Source organism: Onychomys torridus, chromosome 1 (genome assembly GCF_903995425.1).
Source record: "Onychomys torridus chromosome 1, mOncTor1.1, whole genome shotgun sequence".
NCBI classification, from domain to species: domain Eukaryota; kingdom Metazoa; phylum Chordata; class Mammalia; order Rodentia; family Cricetidae; genus Onychomys; species Onychomys torridus.
In genome coordinates, this window is record NC_050443.1 from 157705701 (window position 1) to 157721475 (window position 15775).

General features: G+C 39.1%; 1 protein-coding gene across 3 annotated transcripts in view; it reads right to left on the minus strand.

The window, feature by feature from the left end:
* The window catches only part of LOC118587206 (cytochrome P450 2C26-like), a 47684-nt gene that overhangs the window by 31323 nt on the left and 586 nt on the right, over window positions 1-15775 (minus strand). Inside the window, exons 2-6 of one of the 3 annotated variants that reach the window (XM_036192983.1) lie at window positions 14174-14325; window positions 12516-12678; window positions 12192-12341; window positions 5340-5500; window positions 1906-2082 (exon numbers count right to left, since the gene is read on the minus strand). In XM_036192983.1, the coding sequence (XP_036048876.1) occupies window positions 1906-2082; window positions 5340-5500; window positions 12192-12341; window positions 12516-12678; window positions 14174-14325 (803 nt within the window). Of the gene's footprint in view, window positions 1-1905; window positions 2083-5339; window positions 5501-12191; window positions 12342-12515; window positions 12679-14173; window positions 14342-15775 lie in introns of those variants that run through there. The other 2 variants (XM_036192974.1, XM_036192991.1) reach the window with 2 other exon arrangements.

Below are 15775 nucleotides of genomic sequence, written 5' to 3' on the forward strand. Positions count from 1 at the left end.
CTTTTCTTTTCTAATTTTTATTTATTTTATTTTATTTACTTTTGTGGGGGAGGCTACAAGGGTGAAAGGTGGATATGGAAGGACTGGGAAATCAGTGGGATTGGGTGCATGATGTGAAAAGCACAACGATCCAATAAAAAATTATGTTGTTAGTTTAAAGAAAGTACAACCTTGTGCCTCGAAAAAGAAGAACGTGAAAGGTACAACCTACAGGATGGAAATATGTTTTCATGCCATTTATATGAAGAGATACATACACAATTCCATAAATCAACAAGCAAACCAATGGGCAAAATATTGGAATAAAAATTTTCTGAAGATACATAAAGGCCAAAGAGCACCTAAAATGATGTTCACATTCTCTGCTTGTTAAGAAAATACCCATCAAATCTGCCCTGAAGCTCCACTTCACACTCACTGGGTTGCTGTGAATAATCAACTTTCAAAATTTCCCCTTTTGGCAGTTATTTGGAAAGTAAGGGAGCATATAGACATGGATAGTGTATTTATGTGAATTTGTTTAGCAGTTGCTCAAAAGAGACAAACAGAAAGAAAAATATTATCATTTCACTCAGAAACCCGAGTCCTGGGTATATAGACAGAGGAAGTAAAAATAAGTTACGAATAAACGTATCCACATATATTCATATGTGTAGCTTAGATGGGTCAGATGTAGGAATTACAGGAATATCCTTCTATGAGTAATAAGTGCAGTGTGCTGTTAATGCGTGAAAATGACATTTGCTGCAAAGAAAGAAGAAAGTATTGAACAAGGTGAATTTAGATAAATGTCCAAATTTTTTTGCAAGTGCAAGGCAGAAATTTAAAGTCACACATACTGAGTCAGTTTAGATTATCCATTCATCGTAGGCAAGTTTATACATGCAGAAATCACACTAACAACTACTACAGATAGTGTGGGGAGGTTGGCGTGGTTTTTTCATTGTAATGAACAGCTTTCCAACCAGAAGGAGATGGTAGTTGCAGTGTTTTGTAATCACATGAAATACCACTAAAAGTTAAACATGGTTTCAGCCCTGAGTTATCACTTTGCATTCAGTAGTCTTTGTGAACTGAATCTTACAAATTCAAAAGGCACAAACCAGACCAAATAGTCTGTTAAAAGAAAGCAACATCAGGGGACTCAGATGCCAGGATATTAAGTAATGTTACTCAGTTGCAGTAATAAAGAATTTAGTGTAGTAGATTGCTAGCAAAGGACAATCTAAGATCAGTGGAGTAGAATCCATGCCCACAATGAAACCCAAACATCTACATTCAGCTGGTTTTTACTGAGTCCTCAGGAAATCCAATGTAAAATTGTCTTTTGAATAAACTATACAATGCCAATGCAGATCATGCTGACAGGATACCCAGTAGATACCAATCTTTAACCTCTTTTGGTGAAAATTAGCTTGAACTTACACTCAAAGCCTTACTCTTCCATAAACATCCTTTTCCCCACCACATGCCTCTCCATACACCACTCAGTGATTCTGAAATTAATTCCTGGATCTCTCATTTTAAAATAAACACTATGTCCAGATCAATTTTAATCCACTCGATATGCAGGAAATCTAGCCACACTATGTGCATATAAGGTGCCAATTTTCATTCTGCCATGACAGTTGGTTATTTTCTACCTGATTAGAATTTTTCCCATCTTACCTGCCCCTTGTATTATATTCTCCTCTGCTACACCTTTTAAAGAACAGAGGGAATGTGCTCCAGTTAACAAATTGCCTTTATTTTTATCAGTATCCATATAGTGTATCCCAATACATAATAAATACTAAAATTGTTTTTCAAATGATACCGACTTTAAACCATCTCTGACAAACATTTCAGCGTTCAATTAACCACAAAATGCTGAAGAGATAAAATAAATTAATATTCACATTTTACCTGCTTTTGTTTAATCAGATAATAATCAACAAAGTCCTGAGGGCTTGCAACATTCAATGATTCCTGATGTTCTTTTATTTTCTCCATAATGTAACTTCTGATGTAATCAACATTTTTCAAAAATTTTTGATGACTTCCTGGACAATAGTCAATTAGTGAAGGGAAATTATTGCAGACCTACAAAATCAGACCAAGAATTTTTTGGTAAGATGCATTGTTTTACTTTTAATTGTGTGTGTGGTGTGTGCATGTATGAATAACTGTGTGTGCCATCTCTGTGTTGGTAACTGGAGGCCAAAACTATCAGATCCCCTGAATCTAGTGGTTTTGAGCCACCTAGCATGGATGCTGAAAATTGGAATCAGGTCCTTTGGAAGATCTTAACCACTGATCCGTCTCTCCAGCCCTTGCCAAAGAACTTTTTAAATCAACAGATATGAGGAAATACACACACATATATAATATTTATCACTACCAAGTTTGGTTTATATATTCAGACATGAATGAAAAATGGTGTCCAGCACAAGGAAGAGGTATTTTATTTCACACATGGAGCAATTGTACATGATAGTAGAGAGATTTGGGGGATAAATTCCCGAACAAATGATCAAGACTCATAATCAAGTTCCCACCTTCTTTAATACTTTTTAGTATAAATCATATTTATGAAAATTCACTGATGGCTTGTACCATTTATTTGCAACAAATCTGAAATATATGATGTAAATTATTGTCCTTGACAGGTTTTAGATGGTGGCAGAAGTGAAGAGAGTTGTGTAAGTACTTTATAGCAAAAAAGTAGCCTGTGCATATTTAACTCCTGTAAACCAGCTAATGACATGAAGTCAGTATTCAGAAGTGGGTGAGGCTCCAAGAGTCTTTGAAAGCAAAAGTATACCACAGCCCTTAGTGGTTTCTCTATGATCACAGTGATTCTTTCTTTACCTTGCTTTTTATTTATTCTTTGTGTCCCTCACACCATACATCTTGATCTCATCCCCTTGCATCCACCCATTGCCCTTACAACATCCCCCACCGCCAAATAAAATAAAATAATATTTAAGAGAAAAATAAAAGTGGGGTTGTGGAAGCTGTAGTGTGACACAGTGAGTTATGTAGTACCCACTATTATCCACATATCTTTACTTGCAAGTGTTCACTACTAAGAATCATTGGTCTGGCACGAGGCCTCTGTTTTCTGCTACACTATAAATACTGGGCCCTCTTGGAGTTCTCTTGGATATCCTGTTTTGCCCTCTCCTGTGAAGATCTTGCAGCCCTGGGTCTCCAGGAATAGCCCCTCCATATGCTTCAGCAGATCACAGGTGTGGTGGATGTTGGGGTGGGCCAACTCATAACCCTTTCTCTGAGCCTGGAAAATTGCAGGGTTGCCAGCTCTCTGCCACCCTCAGGATGAAGGTGGGCTCTTTGGCATTGCCCTGGCTAGTTCACCCCCTATTGCAATGAGCTGCTTTCATGCCCTCAGAGTTGGCTCTCCCACACCTACACTATCAGTTCCTTTTCTACTGTGTACCCAGGCAAGGTGCAGGGGCCACTCTGCAGAGTGGTACTACTGGTTAAAGGAAGGGCTAGCTCTCCCATTATTATGACCTCAAAGCCAGCCCTCCCATCTGCCCCAGGCTGTGAGGGAGGGGAGGGAATCTCTTTCCCACCCATACCACAACAAGGCAGATGAGGGGAGGGGCTTGATCTCTCATTCACATTCTCTGGGCTGGTTCATACTCTGCTCTCCCTCCCCTACATCAATAGGTTCATACAGGTCATCTCTTCTGTGCTGCTTTGACAAGGTGCAGGACCCACTTTCCAAGGTGCTGAAGCTGGTAAGGGGAGGGTCAGTTCCCTCACCCACCGCAGATGGCAGGGGGAAGTCATCTTTCCCTTTCCCTCACCAACACATGGCAGATGATGGAGGTGTGGCCAGTTATCCCATTCTCTCATGCTCAGGTCCAGCTCACCCATGCCTATGCCAAAAGGGTCAGCTCTACTGTGCTCTACTCAGGCTAGGAGCATGGCTTGCTTAACAGAATGCTGTAGCTGGTAAAGGTAGGGGTCACCTTTATTCTGTCTGAGGCTGCAAGAAGTGAAGAGTAAAGGGGGAAAGTCTCACCCAATCATACCAGAATATAACAGATAATCAGTGGGGCCAACTCTCCCACACTCACAACTTTGGGGCTGACTCAACTATTCTCTACTCCACTGCCCAGGCAAAGTGCAGAGTCTGATCTCCTGAGTTTAACACTAGGTGGGGACAAGATCAGCTCTCCCACTCTTACAATGTCAGGGCCAGCTCTCCCACCTTCAGTTGGTGGAGCATCTCTTCCCTACCCATGCTACCATATGTCAGATGAGGGGCATGGTCAGATGACCTCAGCTCACATACTTGGGAATGGCTCTCCCTACCCCTGTCAATGGGATCAACTCCATTGTGCTGCCCATAGGAGGTAGAGGGCCTGATCTCCCTAGTGACATAGAGAGGAAGTGGGCAGAGGTAACTGTAAAGCCCTTTCCTCTTGGCCTTTGGTGGTATCAGGAGCCCATGGACATCAATCCTGTCCATGACTGCAATTGGAACATGAACCCGGACATGGGCCCTGACAGCAGCAAAGGTCCAGACATCACCATGGCCCTGGGTAGCAATCACCTCTGCCACCTGCGCACTGCTTTCACCTCTTCGGAAGTGCCTCTGTCCATAGGATATGGACCGTTCCATCTCTCTCTTTCCCATATCACAACACCCATTTGCTCACTATTGTACTGCCCAACTGCCCAAAGCCTTGTTGCACTGGGCAACCCTGATCACAAGTATTCTTTATGGAAAGTTCAGGAGATTCCAGTTCAGCCTAGGACAATGCTGAGAACATGTGTGTGGGCCAAACAACATTAAACCACTTGTCTTCTCATTTCTAGCTGTCATCTTGTCAACTAGGATATCAGTTGACACATCAAACCATTGAAACTACTCATTGTTTCCTAGCAGATTTATTGCCATTAATATTCTTATTCCTTTAAGAGAATATTCTTTGTAAACTAAAATATTCCTGCCTAGTACTATGGTGAAGATGTGTTTGCTCATTGCAAGGAGGATAAGAGTTGTGCATAGAAGAATGTCCTGTGAACATCTGGGCACACTTCTAGATATGAATGCAATAATACATTGAACAGACAATTCTGTGGACATCAGTTGGAAAATAAATTGATAGGGAACTAGCAGGCATGCTTCACCTTGCATTTGCCATTCAATTTTGCTATTTGTATAGCAATTGACTTAGATCTGTCTTCCAGATATTCTTTTCATAATATATTATTCCAAACTGTGGTGTCTGGTCACCTTACTTCTGGGTCCGTATTGAATTTAAACTCTGAGAATGAAAGATTATATATGTGTTCTAAAAATAAAAAGATCTTGACTTCACCTGCAACCAGGAGGAGCTCAGAAACTTGCCATTCTCATCCAGTCTTTTCACCAAGTTAAGGAAATCCTGATCTTTATAATCAAAACGATTCTGGAAAATAATGGAGCAGATGACATTGCATGGAGCATAGCTTAGGATGAAGGTGGGATCACAGGGTTCTCCTGAAGAATTACAAACAATTGGAAAAATAGCATCAAAATATACAAAGAAGACATTTTGCTTCTGTTAACAGATAAAGAGTCTTTAGAAGTTTTAAACCATATTTTATATACAATTTTACTAAGAGCTAAGCATTTGTTGTATATACAATCAACATATTACCTTAATCTTAAAAACGAATTGGCCTCAACCTCACTACTTAAATAAGAACAGATCAAATCTGTTATACAAATTTTTACACTTTTATCTATCTGATACTTGAAATAAAACAAAAAGAAACCTAAAATTTTTAGTATTCAGAAGAGAATTGTTCCTTACTGGAATGCCTAAGTGTCATATAACACTGGGATTTAAATAGAGGAGTCTACACCTGGAAGATCTGCAGCCATAATGAGTAACCAAAGAAGCAAGTATTGATCCAAGGAAGGAGGAAATGACAACACTGCAGGTGAGTTCTGGTACTAGAAGAAAAAATGGGGGGAATTCCTTCTCCTCACATGACAAAAATATGTAATCTCAAGGGCAGCCACTCCCATGTGGATTTGTTTTCATTACTAAATAACTGAAGAATAGATAAATAAAATGTGGCATGTATATACAATGGAGTATTACTCAGCAGAGAAAAACAATAACATCATGAGGTTTGCAGGGAAATGGATGAAACTAGAAAATATCACCCTGAGAGAGGTAACCCAGACTCAGAAAGACAAACATGGTATGTACTCACTCATAAGTGGATACTATATGTAAAGCAAAGGATAAACAGACTGTAACCCACCGCTCCCAGGATGCCAGCTAGTAAGGAGGACCCTAAGAAAGACTCAGGAATCACCCAGTGTCAGAGAAATGGATGAGATGTATATGAGCAAATTGGATGTGAGGGGAGGTAATGGAGGCCAAGGGTCAGGGAAAGAGAGCTTAGGGAAGCAGGAGGTCCCAGCTGGATCTGGAACAGAGTGGGAGAACAAGGAAAGAGATACCATGATAAATGAAGACTCCATGGGAATAGGAAGAAGCAGAGTGCCAGAGAGGTCCCCAGAAATCCACAAAGATACCTCCACTATAGACTACTGGCAATAGTCGAGAGAGTGCCTGAGCTGACCTACTCTGGTGATCGGATGGCCGAACATCTTAACTGTCATGATAGAACTCTCATCCAGTGACTGATGGAAGCAGATGCAGAGATCCATGGCCAAGCCCCAGGTGGAGCTCCAGGAATCCAATAGATGAGAGAGAGGAGGGATTATATGAGCAAGATCTATCAAGACCATGATTGGAAAAAGCACAGGGACAAATAGCTAAACTAGCAGAAACATTTGAACTGTGAACCAATAGCTGTGGAGCCCCCATAGAACTGGACCAGGCCCTCTGAATAAGTGAGACAGTTGATTAGCTTGAACTATTTAGGAGGCCCCCAGGCTGTGGGACTGGGACCTGTATTTGGTGCATGATCTGGCTTTTTGGAACCTAGGACCTGTGATGAGACACTTTGCTCAGCCTTGGTGCAGGGAGGAGGGGACTGGACCTTCCTCATCTGAATCTACCAGACTGGGCTGACTCCCCAATATGGTGATAGTTTATTTGTACTGAAATGTGATTTTATTTGTATGTTAATAAATAAAGTTGCCTGGGAGTCAGAGCTAATAGCAAGCCATAGCAGAAGTCGGGTGGTGGTGTCACCCGCCTTTAATCCCAGCACTTGTGAGGCAGAGCTAGGCGGATCTCTGTGTGTTCAAGGATACAGCCAGTATGGCGACACAAGCCTTTAATCTCAATACAACCATAGAAGACCTGGAGGTTTGTATAGATGGGCATTGACGAGGAGGTCACTTGGTTGGGTATACAACCAATGAGAAAGCAGAATAGAAAGTCTATAAAAAGACAGAGACACATGAAGTAAACCTCTCTCTTGCTGAGGGAAGGACAGGAGCAGTAGAGAAGTGTAAGGTTTTTAGCTCTTAGCTATTATTCTGACCTCTTGGGCTTTCATCTCTGCATTGGCTCTGTGTTTCTTATTTAATAAGACAGTTGCATCTACATTTGGCACCCATGTGGCAAGAATTCATTAAAAATTCATTTATTAGCACAACCAACTTTAGCTATAAGCAGTTACTGCAGCTGGAATTACTTGCTTAAAAAGCCAGTGCTATAACAACTCAGGCCTGCAGGAGCTACTGCTAATTGCAGTAGCTACAGGCAACTGCCCATAGGCTGCTTTTGGCTGAAATGCCAATGCACTTGGTTGGAGCTTAAGGAAGCCAGAGCAAGCTCAACTTGGCTCAAGTGGTAACACATGGTTGGTTTCAAGCTTTTAGCCAGAACTTGTGGCTATGCTTTCTCTCTGTCTCTGTCTGTCTAAATTTGGATGCTAGGTAGCTGTTTTGAAATTCCTTCGGATATCTACAGTTCTATGCAGACTTGGTAAGTTAATTATATCAAATATTTTAAAGGAAACTATTAAAAAGAGAAAAAAATTTTCCACATTAAAAAAATGGGTTTTATGTGTACATTGGAAGAAAGTTGGGCTTTGTTTGAAATTTTAGACAGAAAATGGAACAACTATATGAGATTAATGTTGATGGAGTTATGCACATTATTACTTTTCTTATCCTTATTTTACTATTTAAAAAGATAGTCAATTTAAGTGCCAGGATAAAAGTTTTAGAAAAACCTGTTAAAATGGATTATAGAGAAATTCAGATTCAGACAGAAGAAATTAACAGTGAAGTTGTTTCAGGATTGGATTATAAGGTTACAGAAAGAAAGCTTGTTTCCACACAACCACCCTTAATTTATCTGGTAACCATACAGCAGCTACTTGGTCAAGAGAATATACAAAATATTTGGACTCCAGTTGAAATGTTGGACTTACAAAGGTTTAAGGAGGCAATAATATCTTATGGCATGCATTCCTTATATGTAAAGCAAATGTTAAACTCCTGGTCAACTTAGAATAGGATTATACCACAGGACTGGTGGGAGCTGGCTCATGCTGTTCTGGAACCCAGACAACAGCTCCAGTGGCAAATGTGGTTCAAAGAGAAAGCTAAAAACATAGTAAAATAATGTAGGGATAAAGGTATACAAGTCTTATAGGATCAGCTTGTTGGAGAAGGCCAATATGCTGCAGTACAAACACAATGTTTATATGATATCCAAACCCTCATTCTATGTTGAATGGCAGCCTTGAATGTATGGGACAGAGTTGAGGAACCAGGAAAGAATATGGAGTCATTTACAAAGGTTATACAGGGCCCAAAAGAATCTTTCACAGATTTCTTACAAAGACTGACTTCAGCAGTAAAGAGAATAGCCCTGAATTCAGAAGCAAGCCAGATATTGGCAGAGGGAAGATATTATATTGGAATGGATATTTTTACAAAATAAACTGAATAAAAAATTAAAAACTTATGTGGAAAAAATCTGACTTAATTTTGAAAGGAAAATTGAGACTTTGTCAATTAGAAGGAATAGACCCAGCAGACATTTTTGTACCTTTAACTAAGGAGGACATTGAAAAATTATGGATAAAAAGTGAACCCTGGCAAAGAGCTTGCAGTAATTTTTTGGGAGAGATTAACAGCAAATATCCCAAAATCAATAGAATTGATCTTATAAAGAAAGCTGATTGGATCTTGCCTCAAATTGTATGGGAAAAACTCATATCTGGAGTACATATTGTTTTATACAGATGCCAACAAACAAGGAAGGGCAGGGTACAAATTAGAACAGTCACTTTGGAAATCAGTATGGTGGTTTCTTAAAAATTGGGAATCAGTCTTCCTCATGACCCAGCTATACCACTCTTGGGCATATACCCAAGGTATGCTCATTTATACCACAAGGACACATACTTAACTATGTTCATAGCAGCATTATTTGTAATATCCAGAACCTGGAAACAACCTAGATGCCCTTCAACTGAAGAATGGATAAATAAAATGTGGTACATATACACAATGGAGTCCTACTCAGCATAGAAAAAGGACATCATGAGGTTTGTAGGCAAATGGATGGATCTAGAAAATATCATCCTGAGTTAATTAAACCATCTCAGAAAGACAAACATGGTTTGTACTCACTCATAAGTGGATACTAGATGTAAAGAAAAGGATAAGCAGATTGCAACCCACAGTTCCAGGGAGGCTGGCCAGAAAGAAGAAGCCTAGGAAAGAAACAGGGATGGCCAAACAATGGAGAAATGGATGAGATCTACATGAGAAAACTGGGTGTGAGGGTGGATAATGGAGGTCAAGTGTCAGGGGAAAGAGAGCTTACAGGAGTGGGAGGTTCGAACTGTATCAGGAACACTGTAGGAGAACAAGGAAAGAGATACCCTGATAAATTAAGCACCATGGGAATATGGAGAAGCAGAGTGCTAGAGAGGTCCCCAGGAATCCACAAAGGTAACTCCACCATAGACTACTGGCAATGGTTGAGATGGTGCCTGAGTTGACCTATTCTGGTGATTGGATTGCTGAATATCCTAACTCTCATGATAGAACCCTCATACAGTGACTGATGAAGCAGATGCAGAGATCCAAGGTTGAGTTTCAGGAGGAGCTCCAGGAGTTCAATAATAGTGAGAGAGGAGGAATTCTATGAACAAGAGATATTGAGACCATGAGTAGAAAAATTATAGAGACAACTAGCCAAACTAGTGGAACCAATATCTGAGAAGTCCCCATGGTACATGCCTAGGTTCTCCTGATAAGTGAGACAGTTTTTCAGATTGAACTAATTAGGAGGCCCCCTGGCAGTGGGAAGAGGACCTGTCTCTAATGCATGAGCAAGCTTTTTGAATCCTACTGTCTTTGGTGAGATACTTTGTGCTGCTTTGGTGCAGGGAGGAGGGACTTGGACCTGCCTCAACTGAATGTACAAGGCTTGGCTGACTCCCCAGGGGAGATTGGAAGTGGTGGTAAAGGAGGTGGTTTGGGGGGATAAGGCTAGGGGATGAGAGGAGGGAGGAGGATGAGAGGAGGTTGATATGTAAAATGAATAGAAAATCTCTTAATAAAATAAAAAATTGAAAAAAAAAAAGATCAGGGCAAGCCAAAGACAAAATTTATCCTAACGCAGAGATGGAAGTTGGGAATGATGTTATACCCCTAATATAGATGCTATTGGCATTCACCTATTTTTGGAAGAGGAAGGGTCCATTTTCTCTAAGAGTATAGACACTGATAAATCAATCATGAATTGGTAGAAAGTCATATATACAAGAATATTTCAACAGCACACATTGGCCTTTGTAGAAAAATTACAAAAAAAATGGTTAGGAAGAAAAGATGGGTAGATGTGGGAAGAATTGGAGAAGGGAGAATGAATATGATAAAAAGTGAGACAACTTTGTAGAGCCAGTGAGGTGATGGGCCTTATAAAAATATTTACTACCGTGTTTGCTTGACCAGCATAATTGTTTAGTGTATGCTGAGTCATATCATTATATGTATAGGTATGTGTATCTACCACCCCTTATTAATGAGATCTCTTGTTACAGCAAATGGAGTCCATCCTAGAAAGTCACCATTGAATATAATGCAGACACCAACGGACTATGAAATCCCCAGCCTCAAGAGATACAAATACATCACAACTCCTGCATCTATGACTCAAGAAACATCACAGAAGAGGAGGCAGAAAGATTACAAGAACCAGAATATCAAGAAGTCTGCTATAAAAAAATCTCTCCTACAATTGAATGTAAACCAAGATTGGAAAAATAGCAAAGTGAAAAGATGTGCTAATGTGGAAATGGAAAATTTTCAGAATCCTTCCCCTAGACAGGGAACTACACACAACTAATGACTCCTGGGGTAAGAATAATTATCCTTGCCAAAGGTTAATCTTTCTTATTGGTTGTCCAAGTGCAGAGTGGTCAGCCCTGAAATCATATGTACGATATCCAACAACAAAGAGTACTCCAGATGCTGTGTATGTCTGTGTGCATGTGCATACACACACACACACACACACACACACACACACACACACACACACACACACACACTAACCAAGAAAAAACCTACCAACTTGAGAGTGGGAAAGACATGAAGAGGGGTCAAGGCAGGGTATCTGGGATGGGACAGAAGGAGAAAAAGGGAGGAATTAGGTAATTGTGTCAATTCAAACATATTTTTAAATAAGTACTAAATTCTGAAAGCACTAACAAAATATTTCTTAAAAAATCAAATGTGTTAAGCACAAATCAGGTTTCTTGGCTATTAAATAAAGAGACAACACAAAGTAGGGTAGATAGGAAAGTGGTATGGATCTCAGAGGTGTTGGTAGGTGATCATGATCAAGACACATTATATAATATTCACAATGTAGTAAAAGTTTTTAAACAAATAACAATATAATTTTGATATCATGTTATAGCTCCCACAATAATTAATGAAAATTCTATTATACTCAGCTAAGAAATGAAAGCCATAAATCACATCATTGTTACCAAAGACTGTAAACATTGGCCTACAAGAATCCCTGTACTGACCAGTTAATTTGCTCAAACCTTGTAGTACTATGCAGAAACATATGTAGAAATCCATAGTTCTGCAGCTCAGCAAAAATTAACATGAAATTCACTGTTTCTGATTTAAAAACACAGAAAAATTTTAGAAAAGATATGATCAACATGACATACACACATACCTAGACTAAGATATAAATTCATAAACCTACACTTACCATTGGTTTTCCTCAGTTCCTCTACAAGACACTGTGCTTCCTCTTGAATACGGTCCTCAATGGTCCTTTTACCCATGCCCAAATTCCGCAGAGTCATGAGTGAGAAGCGCCTTATCTCCTTCCATCTGCTTCCATTGCTAAAAGCAATGCCTAAAGAAATGGTAAAAACACTAGAAAGAGATTCTGGTAACAGATGAGAGATCTGATGGGTGGAAACCATAGGGAGGTCCAAAGTGTATGTAAGAAGGAAGTCCAGTCCTTCCTTTCAGTCTCACTTCCACTGTAAGCACTGTGCAGCACTCATGAACATGCACACTTACTTACCAAGGCCTTTATTAGTTTTTTCAAATATTGGGATATTTCCTCTTCCAGCAAACTCCTCCCCATGATCAATCAGAGCTTCCTTCACTACTTCATACCCATGCAACACCACAGTGGGCTTCCTGCCCAAGTACAGGGTGAACACAGGGCCATAGACTTTTGAGAACTGAAAATAGGAAAGAAAAATGTAAATATTAGCAAAAAAGTACTTTAATCCCCATGGAGTCAACCTCATTCACACTGATATTATCATTTACCCTATTTTAATAATTTTTATTCAGGCAATACTCAGTTTCAAATGCTTCTGATGCCTATTTATATCTCATTATTATTTGGGGCGTAGGTATTTGTTACACAAAGATAACGTCAAATTTTCACATCAGAACACTCAGCAAGATACTAGCCACCAGAACTCCATGTAGGCCACTCATCTACCTAATGACTGCCTCCCTCTCTCAGTGCCTGACTACCCAACCCACAATCATCCCTCCCTTCCTGCCCATTATGCCCCAGCCCCCCAACTCAGGCAGAAACACCCTGTAAAAACAGAGACCAGTTCACTCTGACATGCAGAAGTCCAGCCTATAGGTGTGGAGACCCTCTACTCAAACATAGGTCACTCCAACAAGAAGAGCAGAGAAACAGCAGAAGCCAAGAAACAAAATACTCATACTTCTAAACCCTTACTAACGTATTTACAGATTTTATGCTATACATCAAACTTCTGATGCCTTATTTACTGGTTTAGAAAAACAACAGAATACTTCATATGGGACCACAAAGAACCAAGAACAGTCCAGGCACTCCTAAGGAGTAAAAACACTGTTGGTTGTATAACAACTCCTGACCTAAAATTATATTATTTAGAGGTATAGTGATATAAATAGTCTGGCACTCACAAAAATGTACAAGTAGACCATGGAATAGATGAAATGATGTAGAAATACAGCAAAAAGCTAGGCCTGCTTATTTTTGAAATGTAAACTTGTAAGTCATCATAAATGATTCTGTTCAGGTGTCCAGATTTGGCAACTGCTACTACAAACACAGAGAGTGGGCTCCACAGAAGCTGCACCATAGGCATGCAATATTTCTTGGAAAAACAGTTCCTTGCTTGGCAACATACTTAGCCCAAGAGTTAGGTTTTGCAAAAATTAAAACTGTACATAAATATCGCCAGATATGTTGAAAACTTGGCTTCTTTCTTACATTTCTTGTGTTATTCCATGTCCATGGATATTTAGTTAAATGAGGCATGAGTGCTTTAGAGTCCAGCAGCAAATAGTTTACTCAGCAAAAATGTATGTCTAAAATTCTACCTGACCTATTGAATACAGTATTACTCACTTTTGTCCTTCAACCAAAAATAACAGAAAAGTTGGGAATTGTTCTTTTTAAGATAGGAAATATTCAAAAATTTTGCAGGAATTTTTTCTTATTTCATAAAAACAATGAAATAAATATCTTTTCACCTGAATCCTTGTTCATTACTGAATTCCTGACAATATACTGATGTAAATGCATGAGTTGCACAATACTCTGCAAGAGTTTGACTTTATGATTATTTTTAGCAGTATTTCCTCTTCTACTAGATTTTCATTAAAGTAGCTTTTAATTTATAATCTTTATCAAGGTATTGGAGGAGCACAAAGAATACTTACATTGGTCAAGGATTGGTTGATGTTCTTTGCATCTATCTGGAGGAAATTGCCAATAATTGGGAGAGGAGTGGGACCAGGAGGGAGCTTCCCTCTCTCAGACCTCTGTCTCCAGAGTGAGAGGAGAAGCAGACAGGAGAGACTGAGCACCAGGACTACGACTGGATCCATGGACACCCTCCTCACTGATACAGCTGTAATCAGCCAGCGTGGAGCTTTTATAACTCTACCTGCTGAATCAACATGTTCCTCATTTGAAACGTCACTGACTGATCTATCAGATAACTTTTTTTTTTAAATCAAATAACCTTCAAAATCTCTCTCTCTCTCTCTCTCTCTCTCTCTCTCTCTCTCTCTCTCTCTCTCTTTCATACACACACACACACACACACACACACACACACACACATAGACTTTGTCCTTTTGATAGAGAAAAATAAGATGCTCTTTATCCTTGTCCTTCTTTACAGGATACACATTTGAATTTCTGGTTTAATGGTACTGATTTAAATTAAACAAAAACATTTATAATGTGCAACTATTCTTGAGAAGAAATTGGTTAATTTTGAGATGGAATAATACTCAACCTTTACATGCTCAAGTTAGTGGCCAAGTAGGAATTTATGACTTACAGATAGTTTGTATATTCTATAAAATATATTTACTTTTTGACAAATTCTTACTATGTAGCTCTGATTTACTTCAAACGGCCAATTCTTCTGCTAAATTGACACAATACCTAGAAATATATTTGTGCACCACCATGGTCTTGTATATTTAAAATATTCCTTTGCTACATTAAGCATTTGGACATATTTTGCTCAACAATGTATGCCTTATAGCTCATTATTTCACTCTTTGGCTGTTTATAAAACTGGGATAATAAAACAAACCTTTCAGTCACACATCTTAAATCAGAAGATATATATGACACTTAGCTAAAGAAGGGTGTTCTTTTTCAGTGTTATGTAATTCATCCATGAAAGACCCTTTTAAAGGGAATGAAGCAGAAGGAACTGTCAGTGTCTCACAGCTCATAGCTGGAAGAACTTAGAAATTTAAGAGACTGTGTAATGAGCATACTTACTCCCCTGGCTATATCATAGATTCTTAAAGAAAAGTATTTGAATTCTCCTTGTCTCACTAGTGCTGGTTTAAAGAGGATAAGCACAATCGTCTATAGAGATAGTAACAATAATTGATATGACCGGAACCTCCACAAATAGAACCACCAAATGAGTACCAAGTATTCAAATGCTCTATCCTATGGGGATATTTCTAATTTAATTCACATTTCTTGCATTTTGCCCCCTCCCCTGAACAAAAACATTCAGTTTCATGATGCCCATCAGAATTTCTTGACTGTGCACTCTGGTGCTTTCCTGATCATAATCACTAACATTCACAGTAAACATGAATCTAGTTAATAATTACATCATCACAGTTTGAACAAGAAGTCAGAAAAGTTTGCTCAAGTTTTGTAATCTTGCTCAAAGATTACAAAAAAAATAGCTACAAAAGGATCTAAGATAAATTTCCATAATGCAAAGTCATGGTTATCCTCATATTTGCAATGAAGCAAGCAATAATTTGTTGCCCAGTCAT